Source organism: Littorina saxatilis, linkage group LG16 (genome assembly GCF_037325665.1).
Source record: "Littorina saxatilis isolate snail1 linkage group LG16, US_GU_Lsax_2.0, whole genome shotgun sequence".
NCBI classification, from domain to species: Eukaryota; Metazoa; Mollusca; class Gastropoda; order Littorinimorpha; family Littorinidae; genus Littorina; species Littorina saxatilis.
This window is the reverse complement of record NC_090260.1, coordinates 30,913,599-30,926,033: the sequence shown is the minus strand read 5'-3', so window position 1 is coordinate 30,926,033 and position 12,435 is coordinate 30,913,599. Positions and strand designations below refer to the sequence as shown.

Below are 12,435 nucleotides of genomic sequence, written 5' to 3'. Positions count from 1 at the left end.
GTGCGTGTCTGTGTGTGTGTGTGTGTGTAAAAGAAAGAGATAAGAAGTGTGTGTGTATGTGGGGAGAATGAGTGCTTGCTTGTGTGTTCATCGGTGTGCACATGCTGATTTATTAAACTTCAAGTACTGCACCCTCCTTTAGATTAATTAATTAATTAATTGACTTTTCTCTCTGTTATCAGATGCCTATCTCTACTACAAGGGAAGACAATCCAGAGTGATACACTCAGACATTGGCGGAACGAATGGCGTCATTCACATCATCGATGCCGTCATCTTCACAAGCGATGATTTGTACGCCTTGTCTTCTTCGCCGAGCAGTCATTCACTAGGTGTTTGGTCGAGTCTTCTTTCTTTGTGTTTGTTCATGGGTAATGTGTTACGGCGACTCTGTTAGAGATTATTAAAAATGCTGCGGCATTGGTGATTTAAAAACACATTCCACCCCATTCCATCCAAGCCTTGTTGTTTTTGGCTCACGTAAGTGTAGCCTATGCGATGATAAACTTTGTCTGTCTGTGCGTGCGTGCGTGCGTGTGTGTGTGTGTGTGTGTGTGTGTGTGTGTGATAGAAACTTTAACATTTCCGAGTCTATGGATTACGTCAGTCTCGGTCAAAAGTGTTTGACGTGTGTGATAGAAACTATTTGAAGACGTCACATTATGACGTAAGAGGGTTAGACGTCACGCAAAGGAATTACTGAAAGTCTCGGTCATTGTTATTGTGAGCGGGCCGAGACTACTTGGCAGATCCAGGGTCTCGCTTTCTTGCACAGTTTCACCTATGCTTACTGTGTGTGTGTGTGTGTGTGTGTGTGTGTGTGTGTGTGTGTGTGTGTGTGTGTGTGTGTATGTGTGACGGAGTGATTGAGTTTGTGTTACTGTTTGTCGATTTCTTACGTGAGCCTTGAAGGCTTCGCCTCTTGTTTCTCTGTTTATCCTATATTTTTCTTAATTTTTAACTTTTGCTGAGTTTATAGGTCTGTGCAATGGCTGTATATCATTTTTCTGTCTGTTTAAAGTGGTTTTCAGGAAGGCGACTGTCAGGTGTATGTGTGATTGTTATTTTTTCTAATTTTACATTTGAATCATTTGCGGTTTTTTTCCTATTGTACTTGTTAACAGTACTATGTTACTTTGTTGTTTTACATGATGCCATGTTACCTTGTATCACTAGACCGGCACGGTTGGCCTGGTGGTAAGGCGTCCGCCCCGTGATCGGGAGGTCGTGGGTTCGAAGCCCGGCCGGGTCATACCTAAGACTTTAAAATTGGCAATCTAGTGGCTGCTCCGCCTGGCGTCTGGCATTATGGGGTTAGTGCTAGGACTTGTTGGTCCGGTGTCAGAATAATGTGACTGGGTGAGACACGAAGCCTGTGCTGCGACTTCTGTCTTGTGTGTGGCGCACGTTATATATGTCAAAGCAGCACCACCCTGATATGGCCCTTCGTGGTCGGCTGGGCGTTAAGCAAAAAAACCAAAAAAAAAAAAAAAAAAAAAATGTTACCTTGTATCACTTTGCATTTCATTACACTGTTTTGTGCTCTAACACGCTCTCATTGTGTTGTACCCAGAGCTGCCAACTGCTAGACATTCAGCGTAGCACGCTGCGTTTTAAGAGCAATTGCTATGCTGTTATGCCAAGCTAAAGATTGCTACACAAATTATCACAAGTATGCAACAGTTCCCTCTTTTTTAGTGATTCCTGATACTCATTTTTGCTTCCCACTCCGTGAAGCGGTAAAAAAATGGGTCGTAAAGCATTGTCTACTCTGAAAAGAGGCACTGCAGATACATGAAATCTCTAATGGGCGGTTTATATTCCTGCATTCTCATGACAATTTATTAAAAATGTCTATTATTGTGCATGGTGGCATGAATGCGGAGTTGGGATTACATTTTAGAAAATGCTACACTAAAACACCATTTTCTACGCTGAAAAAACCCAAAAAAACCTCAAACTAAATGGTACACACGGATTGGCAGGTCTGTGTACTGCATTGTGTTGCGCTTTATCGCCTTGTCATTTCTTTCCACTGTGTTGCGTATCAGTGAGCTGCATTGCATTTTATCGCATTGTCATTTCTTTCCTCTGTGTTGCGTTGCAGTGAGTGGCGTTGCGCTTTATGGCATTGTCATTTCTTTCCACTGTGTTGCGCTGCAGTGAGCTGCGTTGCGCTTTATGGCATTGTCATTTCTTTCCACTGTGTTGCGTATCAGTGTGCTGCATTGCATTTTATTGCATTGTCATTTCTTTCCACTCTGTTGCGCTGCAGTGAGCTGCGTTGCGCTTTATGGCATTGTCATTTCTTTCCACTGTGTTGCGCTGCAGTGAGCGGCGTTGCGCTTTATGGTATTGTCATTTCTTTCCACTGTGTTGCGCTGCAGTGAGCTGCGTTGCGCTTTATGGTATTGTCATTTCTTTTCACTGTGTTGCGTATCAGTGTGCTGCATTGCATTTTATGGCATTGTCATTTCTTTCCACTGTGTTGCGTATCAGTGTGCTGCGTTGCGCTTTATGGCATTGTCATTTCTTTCCACTGTGTTGCGTATCAGTGTGCTGCGTTGCGCTTTATGGCATTGTCATTTCTTTCCACTGTGTTGCGCTGCAGTGAGCTGCGTTGCGCTTTATCGCAGTGTAATTTCTTTCCACTGTGTTGCGTTGCAGGGAGCTGCATTGCGCTTTATTGCGGTGTCATTGCGTGTACTTTAGTTGGTCTTGTTTTATTTCCTTTGTATGTTATTCCGTTTCTTTTTTGTTGGCTTGAGGATATTTCTTTTTTGAGGAACAAATTGGCAGTCTTTGAGGAGGCGAATTGTTGATGAACTCAGATTTACTGTTTTGTTTATTTATACCTTCTTGACATTTTGTTCATATTTCACTGGTTGTGTTTACTATCGGCTGGTTCCTGTCTCAGGAGTAGTGTGTGTGGATGTGGGTGTGTGTGTGTATGCACATGCATGTATTTATGTGTGTGTGTGTGTGTGTGTGTGTGTGTGTGTGTGTGTGTGTGTGTGTGTGTGTGTGTGTGTGTGTGTTTGAGCGCTTGCATGCATGTATGTGTCGATTGGACATTGGATTTCCCTTCTTTGAGCCATGTGACGTCAGAGGCCTACAAAACTTTATAATTGGGCGTTTCAGGTTGACCGAAACTTTAAAGGAACTACAAAACACACGTCATGTGTGTGTGCTGTTCAATGTCAAAACAACAACAAAGTCAGTACATGACGTGTGTTTTGTAGTTCCTTTGAAGTTTCGGTCAACCTGAAACGCCCAAATATGAAGCTTATGTGTTTGATTGCATGTGTGTGTGCCCGGGCTCGTTCAATCGTCAAAACAACAACAAAGTCATAGTACCTGAAAGGAATTCGATCGATACATAAATGTTATTTGCGTTTTTGACCAAAATATGACATTTTACACAGATCGAGACAGTCATTGTTCACCTCGACCACTAGCGCGGTTTCGGAGAACAATGACTGTCTCGATCTGTGTAAAATGTCATATTTTGGTCAAAAACGCAAATAACGTATAGTGTGTGTGTGCGTGTGTGTGTGCGTGTGTGTGTGCATGGAAGATATTAAGTTGTACATGAAATCTGTACGTAGTACAGTGGAACCCCCCTTTTTAGACCAGCTTCAAAAATCTGAACAAAATCAGGTCTTAGAAAGGAGGAGTCTTAAAATGGAGGTCAATTAACAGACCTTATGAACAGACAATCTGAAAAAGCAAGGTCTTAAAATGGAGGAGTCTTAAAATGGAGGAGTCTTAAAATGGAGGTAAATTTACAGACCTTATAAACAGAGAATCTGAAAAAGCAAGGTCTTAAAATGGAGGGTCGGGCGGGGACGTAGCTCAGTCGGTAGCGCGCTGGATTTGTATCCAGTTGGCCGCTGTCAGCGTGAGTTCGTCCCCACGTTCGGCGAGAGATTTATTTCTCAGAGTCAACTTTGTGTGCAGACTCTCCTCGGTGTCCGAACACCCCCGTGTGTACACGCAGGCACAAGACCAAGTCCGTACGAAAAAGATCCTGTAATCCATGTCAGAGTTCGGTGGGTTATAGAAACACGAAAATACCCAGCATGCTTCCTCCGAAAGCGGCGTATGGCTGCCTAAATGGCGGATTAAAAAAACGGTCATACACGTAAAATTCCACTCGTGCAAAGACACGAGTGTACGTGGGAGTTTCAGCCCACGAACGCAGAAGAAGAAAAAATGGAGGGTCTCAAAATGGCAGTTCCACTGTACTCAATCTCTAGGACATGTACATTCTTGTAGCAAACATTTCCTTGTGCGGTATTCCCAATAGTTTTATTCCAAAGCTTTGGCCAGCAGGTCTCATCGCCTCATTTTGATGTTGAAAATATGTACAAACATGTGATATGTTTTGTGTGGACGTTTGATGGAACAGAGTTCAATGAAGTATATGTGCAGCAGTCCCTGCAATATAGGCCCCTGGCGTGAGCAGACACGACCTGATTTGCTTGCACAAAGTGTTTTTCAAGGGTGTGTACATTTGACGGAACACTCGGAGTTGAATGAAATACATTTATACACGTCTTTGTATGTATATATTCAAATTGATTTTTGGTGGATGCTTGTCATTATGATCAAAATTCTGTCAATATTTAACAGTTGTCACTTACAACATGATGGTTTTTACTGGTAAGGTAACTGAGTATTTGGATGTCTGTGTATGTGTGAATTCGAGAGAGCAAAAGTGAAGGGAAAGGAAGAGGATATTGTGTGTGTGTGTGGGGGGGGGGGGGGGTGGGTAAGTGAGAGAGGAGGAGGGTGTGTGTGTGTGTTTATTTGCTTGCCTGCATATGTACAGTATATATACATATGTGTTTTTACGAATGAAGCCAGTATGATTTCCTTGGATTTGACTCTTTTCATTGCTCTTAGATATTGGACATTACCATTATAATTATACAATGTTGCCTTTTGACCGCCACACAAAAGTTTGTCTTTTATACAACAATAAAATTTGAATAAAATAAATGTTAATGAGAAATTCATTATCTTCCGTTAGCTTTGTGTGAATTTTTTTGGCTAAACACGTAAATGTCTTACAATAATGGGCGTTTTATTCAAATACTGAACATATCAGTTGTTTTTGTAAACGACTTTCAGAGTTTGCCCTTTTATGTATACATATACATTGTAGATATATCTATTTTTTATAATAGAAATTGTTTTTCGTGAGAAATGTACATACTGTATCATTTGTATTTTGCGTGTGTGTGTGTCAAATTGTTTTATTATGTCAACCAAATTTTGTTACATTTACTTTTCATATTGAACATATGTTTTAAAACATATTTGTTAACATTACTAATTAGATGTTTGTGACAGTATCTAATACTAATATGTCATTACTTAATAATTATGTTTGCCTCAACTTATATTAGTTAACCTATTGAAATTTAAAAGTTGGAATTATCACTTGAATTTTTAACTGATTTATTTGTGTCAAATATTTGGATTATTCAAGGTGTTTTATTTTGATCACTGAGTATTTAGTCATATGATGTAACGCACAAACAGTTTATTAAATTTAATGTGGAACACAGGTTCATGTAATTTTAGAACATTGAGTATTGTGTCCAGGGGTGGAGCAGTTAAGCCAGAGGGGGGGGGGGGGGGGGGGAGCTGAGGAATTTTAGCTATTTTATAAACAATTTGTGGCTTATCCTTGATTTTAAACATGATCAACTGGTGTCAGCAGCCACTCATTTTGTGTTTTTTTCACAGACAGAAATCTTTCTTTTTTTTGAGAGCGGGTGGGGGGTCTGTAACACCCCTCCCCCCCCCCCCCCCCCCCAATCCGCCCCTGGTGTCATACATTTTGGAACACTGTATGTAGACCTGGGACCCCTGTTTTGAACTGAGTATTCTCAAGCACACTTGGTGTTCATTTTCAGAAAAATGAGCGTACTCCACACAGCATTTGAACATCCATGTGATTCAAACATGTTTCACACGCGTCCATCGCAGCGTTAATTAAATTTATCAAAACATTTAAAACAAATGCTTCTTTCAATATTTACTGACAAAAATTGTACTCATGTGTCAAAATACTGGATTTGCTTTGGTATGTGCTTGCGAAGAAAAGTAGTCTAGTAATTCTTCTCGTCGTATTAAAATTTTTCCCACTAACCGTACTGCTCGTATTCTAGACAATCATGTGTACAAAATAAGGCGAAATCGTATGGGTTAATTCCCATGTCAGTGCATGCCATGTTATAGTTTTTATTAAGATTAATATTCTTGGTTGTAGGAGGTTTTAAAAAAAAAAAGCGCATTCCATATCACAGAAGAAAAAAAAAAGTTTATGCATGCCACTAATAGTTTTAGTGTTGCAGAATATGGTTGTGCGTTGAACACTATATACGATTATGTTTCTGGAAGAGTGAAGAGAGAAAAACATGTATTTCTTGATGTTGAAATATATATACCCCTGATTTTTATTGACTGAAGCAGGCTAAATTTTGTTTGTGTGTGTGTGTGTGTGTGTGTGTGAGTGAGGATAAAGAACAGGGGGGGGGGGTGTCTGATAATAATTCTATGAGCAAGCAGATCTGTTGTCTGTACAACTAGAAACTTTCTCTTGTCTGTTCCTCTTACGGCCACTAGCCTGCTCACTCTTTTGTAGGGGCGGGGATGTAGCTCAGTCGGTAGCGCGCTGGATTTGTATCCAGTTGGCCGCTGTCAGCGTGAGTTCGTCCCCACGTTCGGCGAGAGATTTATTTCTCAGAGTCAACTTTGTGTGCAGACTCTCCTCGGTGTCCGAACACCCCCGTGTGTACACGCAAGCATAAGACCAAGTGCGCACGAAAAAGATCCTGTAATCCATGTCAGAGTTCGGTGGGTTATAGAAACACGAAAATACCCAGCATGTTTCCTCCGAAAGTGGCGTATGGCTGCCTAAATGGCTGGGTAAAAACGGTCATACACGTAAAAGCCGTGGGAGTTTCAGCCCATGACCGAACAAACAAACAACTCTTTTGTAGAAAAATCTGGTAGCATTGCTGGGGACGCAAACCACAGATTTTGCAAAGCAGACTAGACATAATTTAAGGCACAGTTCGGCTCACCATCTCAGAGAAATACACAATGAAAAAAAGGCAGACAAATTATGCAAAGAAACTTGTGGCTTGAGGAAATACAGCATTGTTTATTAAAATGAATACATTTTAAAAATGGAAAATTTCTATTTCTATTCACGTCTATAAATTTACCTCCATGTTAAAATATCCTCCCTTTTACGACCTGATTTTCTCAGATTTTTGGGAGGTTTTTACAGCGGAGTTCCAATTGTAGCATATAGTCGTCATCCTGGAATTTTGGTGCAACTCGATTCTTGGCGATTTTGATGTTTTTATGCTTTAGACCAAGTAAACAATTTGCCATGAGAAATATTCTCTAAATTACAATGGACAATACATTGTAACCGTGTGCCTAAACACTACGATCACCTCGGGAGGCCAAGTGCAATCAAACAGGATTGAAAATGTTAGGGCTAATTTCTTAGCCCTATAAAAACTGTTAAGCAAACCCGAAGGTTTCCATGAACATACAGACAATCGGAAAGCACCAGACCCCATCACAAACAGAATTCTACAATCCACGGGTGTTGACTTTTAAAGGCCAACAACTCGGGTGCAGAGTCTGCTGTGAAGGGAGCGGTAGCCTCCCCTGTCATACATGATTTAACATTATTTTATCTTTTTATCCATATCAGGTACAAATATAAACACTATTTCACAATAACAATAATCAGTTTTGGCCTTCTGCTGAAAAGCTGTCTGAAATGAGTTACGGCGATATGCCACTATATTGCTATTTCATATGTTATGTGGATTTCCATTGGTCAATTGGGCAAAACTGAGCTCATTGTAAAAGTGATATCGACGACATTTCCGTCGATATCAGTTTTGATATCGACGACCTCTTTATTGCTTCCCCACTTCAAAAACAAAAACACCTAAATTTAAAAACAAACAAATATATATGAAAATGTAATGATCCCAGAATTTAGTTGAGCAAGTGACTAAAGACTTTTTGAAAGAAAAGACATTTTTGAATACTGAAAAGTACAAGAAAAGAGTGAACAAAAAGAAATAATAATCAGAGGGAGGGATATGGAACAGCCAAAACTGAGACAAATACTTTTGTAATTTCTTTACAGTAAATACAAAATGTCCAGAGAATTAGCAATATATCTAACATTGACTGACTGTGTGATGATATCTTCTGCTATTGGTCTGTTTTGACAGTGATATCAAAATCTCGACCTCCTGTCTCGATTTTGATATCACTGTCTCAACAGACCATAGCAGAAGATATCACACAGTCCGTCAATATTGGGTACTATCCTGTGCATGCACTCAGAAACAGATTTATTTCATGCACCTTTGCTGGACTGGCAATCATAAGGCCAAAAAAAAAAAGGTCTGTTTACGGTAACATAGGCCAAAAAAATAGGGTCGGTAGGTCGGGATTTTTTTTCTTTTTTTCTTCTCCAAAAAACCATATTTTTACCTTATTTTGCAAAAAAAACACAAAGATTTTTTTTTCCCCCAAATGCCAAAAAAAAGTCTAGGGTCGCGCGAAAAAAATAGGGTCGGTCGGGTTACCGTAAACAGACTATTTTTTTTTTGTGCCTAACTGGGACCCCTGTCTTAAAGATACCGTCCTTCCCAGGTACATGCTCTGGTCAAGGGCGGATCCAGGATCTTAAGGAAGCAGGGGCACACCCAAACTTATTTTCAAGGAAGCAAAATGCTACAATCTAGGGTCACCTGAGCTCAGAAACTGTCATTTAATTATCTCTTTCTCTCTCTATCTCTCTCTCTCTCTCTCTCTCTCTCTCTCTCTCTCTCTCTCTCTCTCTCTCTCTTTCGAGACGGACGATTTAGTGCTTGTGTCCAACCCACAGAGTGCGGTGTGCAGCGACGGAGTAACATTCTGGTTTATCAAGCAGGGTTCGAAGAACATGATTCCAGAAGAACTGGGCTACATGCAGCAGCTCGCCTCGTGGAGACCAGTGGAAAGATGGAAGCTAAACCAGCACCATCTACAGCAAATCCAAGCAAGACAAAAGATACTCATTGACCTGATCCGGTTCTACCTCGGTTAACACACGTTTTGCGATCGAACCTGAAATCGTGTGTATTGTGAAAGACAATGGGCATTGAACGGACATTTTAGCCTTGTTCAGAGCGCGACACACCTGACATGTTGTAATGTCAGTTTGAACGGACACTCTCATTCGTGTAATTTCTGTAACTGCATGTGTGCACTTTCGCTTTCGGTTTCGATATTTGAGTGTTCGAATACCCTTCCCCAAAGACATCCCCACTTGCAATGGGCATATTGCCTAGCAATTAAACCACTCTGACTGACTCTCTCTCTTCCCCCCCCCCCCCCCTTCGACCCAACCCCCCCCCCCCCCCCCTAAATCCGCCATGCACTGCTTGTATTCTGCCACAGATGTGCCCAGGCTTTGACATATTCTAAGTGGCGGGGTTCGGCGAGAGATTTATTTCTCAGAGTCAACTTTGTGTGCAGACTCTCCTCGGTGTCCGAACACCACCACCCCCCCGTGTGTACACCGCAAGCACGAGACCAAGTGCGCACGAAAAAGATCCTGTAATCCATGTCAGAGTTCGGTGGGTTATAGAAACACGAAAATACCCAGCATGCTTCCTCCAAAAACGGCGTATGGCTGCCTAAATGGCGGGGTAAAAAAACGGTCATACACGTAAAATTCCACTCGTGCAAAAAACACGAGTGTACGTGGGAGTTTCAGCCCACGAACGCAGAAGAAGAAGAAGAAGAAGAAGAAGAAGAAGAAGAAGACATATTCTATGGAAGCATCCTAAATTCTTTCACATGGACACATACCAAAAGACAATATAATCAATGTTTAAAGGCACAGTAAGCCTCCCATAAACCATCACAGATACTGTCAGGCTTTAACACACATTGTCTGCTGTACAAACACCCTTTCATTTAAACACTCACCGCTTGAGAACATCCTAGGTGCCCTCCCTAAAAAAGCGAGTAATTTTCAAAGAATTTATTTTTCCGTGGTTTATCTTACCCTTGAGCCATCGTGAACCCGTGTGATCCAGTTTCCTTTTTTTCACAATGTAGTCGTCAGTTAGTGATTTCAATGCGACTCACTGTAAGCTTATCTGCAATAGCACGTTATTATGTACCTCTGAATCTAAATTAAACACAACAAACGGCTGTGATTCACACGAACTCTAGCGATGGCTTTTGACTATCGGTATTCCAAGCTCTCGCAAACTTCAGATCATAGCAAACTTCAGATCATAGCAAAGCATGTGGTACAGCAATCTCGCGCTAGCTGCAAAAGCCAAGGTGCGAAATTCAAAGCATAACAAAGAGCGAGTCTCGCGAGATCTGCTCAGATACCGAAAAGGTCTATAGTGTAGCTGTTTTCTGCGTGTGCTGATTCAGCTGATTGACACATATATATGTGTCATTTACAAAATGAAATGTATCGATTGGACATTGGATTTCCCTTCTTTGAGTCATGTGACGTCAGAGGCCATACAAAACTTCATATTTGGGCGTTTCAGGTTGACCGAAACTTCAAAGGAACTACAAAACACACGTCATGTGTTTGATTGCATGTGTGTGTGCTCGTTCAATCGTCAAAACAACAACAAAGTCAGTACCTGAAAGGAATTCGATCGATACATTATAAATGTTATTTGCGTTTTTGACCAAAATATGACATTTTACACAGGTCTTGACAGTCATTGTTCACCTCATAGCGGTCGAGGTGAACAATGACTGTCGAGATTGTGTAAAATGTCATATTTTGGTCATAAACGCAAATAACGTATATCATCTCCCCCCCCCCCCCCCCCCCCCCCCCATTTAAGACTTCTCCCTTTTAAAGACATTTTTTTTTTTTTTTAAACAGATTTTCTGTTCGGCATAACCTCTGTAAATGTACCCCGCTTTTTCAGACCAAATTTTCTCCGATTTTTTTTTATAGGTCTTAAAAGAAGGGTTCTACTGTTGATGAATCCGCTGAGGGTGCACGAAGGTAGCATATTATGCTACGACATTGCCCCTTTCACTGATCGATTAGTGTCTCTTTGGTGCCCCTGGATTTGATAACGGACAGTTGATGCACATGTGAAATAATGTCTCCAAACAGAACTTTGTATTTCTGCTGGCTTTGTAAAACGTGCGAACAGTTCTAAAGACACAGTCCTTCTTCATTCTGACAATCCTCGCTCCACGGCTATCGCCAGTTGTCTCTCTGACCGGACGCGAAAGTCCTACGCGAATCTATCAAAACAAGAATACAGAGTTATCTCCCATATGTTGTTCACGAGCAGTGTTCGCGAGACCGGAAAATGATTGCAGATTGGCCGACTTCGACAGTGATCGATCTCCGATCTGTTCTTCACAGTAATGATAAAGACATCGTTCAAAGGTCAAAACAAGTCGAAATTTTGGGACTGCTGCCGGAAGGAGACCGTAATATATGGTTGCATCACTGTCAAAAAAATCGTCTGCTCCAGCGAGCGCCGAAACCAAACGGTTGATTATCACGTGACACTTATGCCATATTTAGAGTTGTTTGCACAGTAAATACAGCCGCGAAAAATAACTCGCTTGAAACTGTCTTACATATCAATTCCTTTGTAATTTAAAAATTACACAACACCATGAAAAATCATTATCGACGATCGCGAATCTGCTTACATCCATAACACATTTCGAAAAAATCTAAATATGTAAAAAAATCGATTTCCTCGCCAGACAAGGAAAACCAAGCCATCCTGTCAGGGATAGAATGAGCCGAACTCATTTTGACGTGAGGTCAGGATGAGTCCTTCTTGTGCATCTCAGATCTATCCAGGCTTGTACATGAGCCAGGACGACCTCTCCACTTGGACACAGACCAAAAATCAGAGTGCTCACTGTTTTGGCTGGGACTAGTTCGATCAATCAATTAATCAATGATAATGTCAAGTTGTAAATCTTCAAAATTAAAACCTTAAAAGTTACCAGCAGTTCTAAATTCACAAAGGCTCTATTAATAGATACCCTGATTCTGTGATTGTGTGGGTATAATATGCTTTAAAAATACATTTGATATTTAACTTGCATTCTTTCAATAAACAACAACACAAGAAAAAAAAAACTAAAAAAAAACTTTAAAAAAACTAAACAAACTTAAATAACTTATAAGTACGTAACTCGAATCATTTTCCTGGGTGAGTTAATCTGCCTTCCAATCTTTTTCTCTCTCTAACATCTCATAAACTAAGCATTATGTTTATATCTAAACTTTGAACTTTACAAATTTCCCTTGATTTTCTAAGTTCCTGGCTGATTTTGATCTTTTGACTGATTGTCTTGATATTCGATTTTTGA

General features: G+C 40.7%; 1 protein-coding gene across 4 annotated transcripts in view; it reads left to right on the top strand.

Annotated features, from left to right (window-relative positions):
* LOC138950820 (fasciclin-1-like) overlaps positions 1–454 on the top strand; it is a 29,112-nt gene extending 28,658 nt beyond the window's left edge. For all 4 annotated transcript variants that reach the window (XM_070322541.1, XM_070322538.1, XM_070322540.1 and 1 more), the window contains one exon: positions 183–454. In XM_070322541.1, coding sequence (XP_070178642.1) covers positions 183–397 — 215 coding nt within the window. In that variant the 3' untranslated portion in view covers positions 398–454. The remainder of the gene's footprint in view (positions 1–182) is intronic.
* Positions 455–12,435: the final 11,981 nt, after the last annotated feature.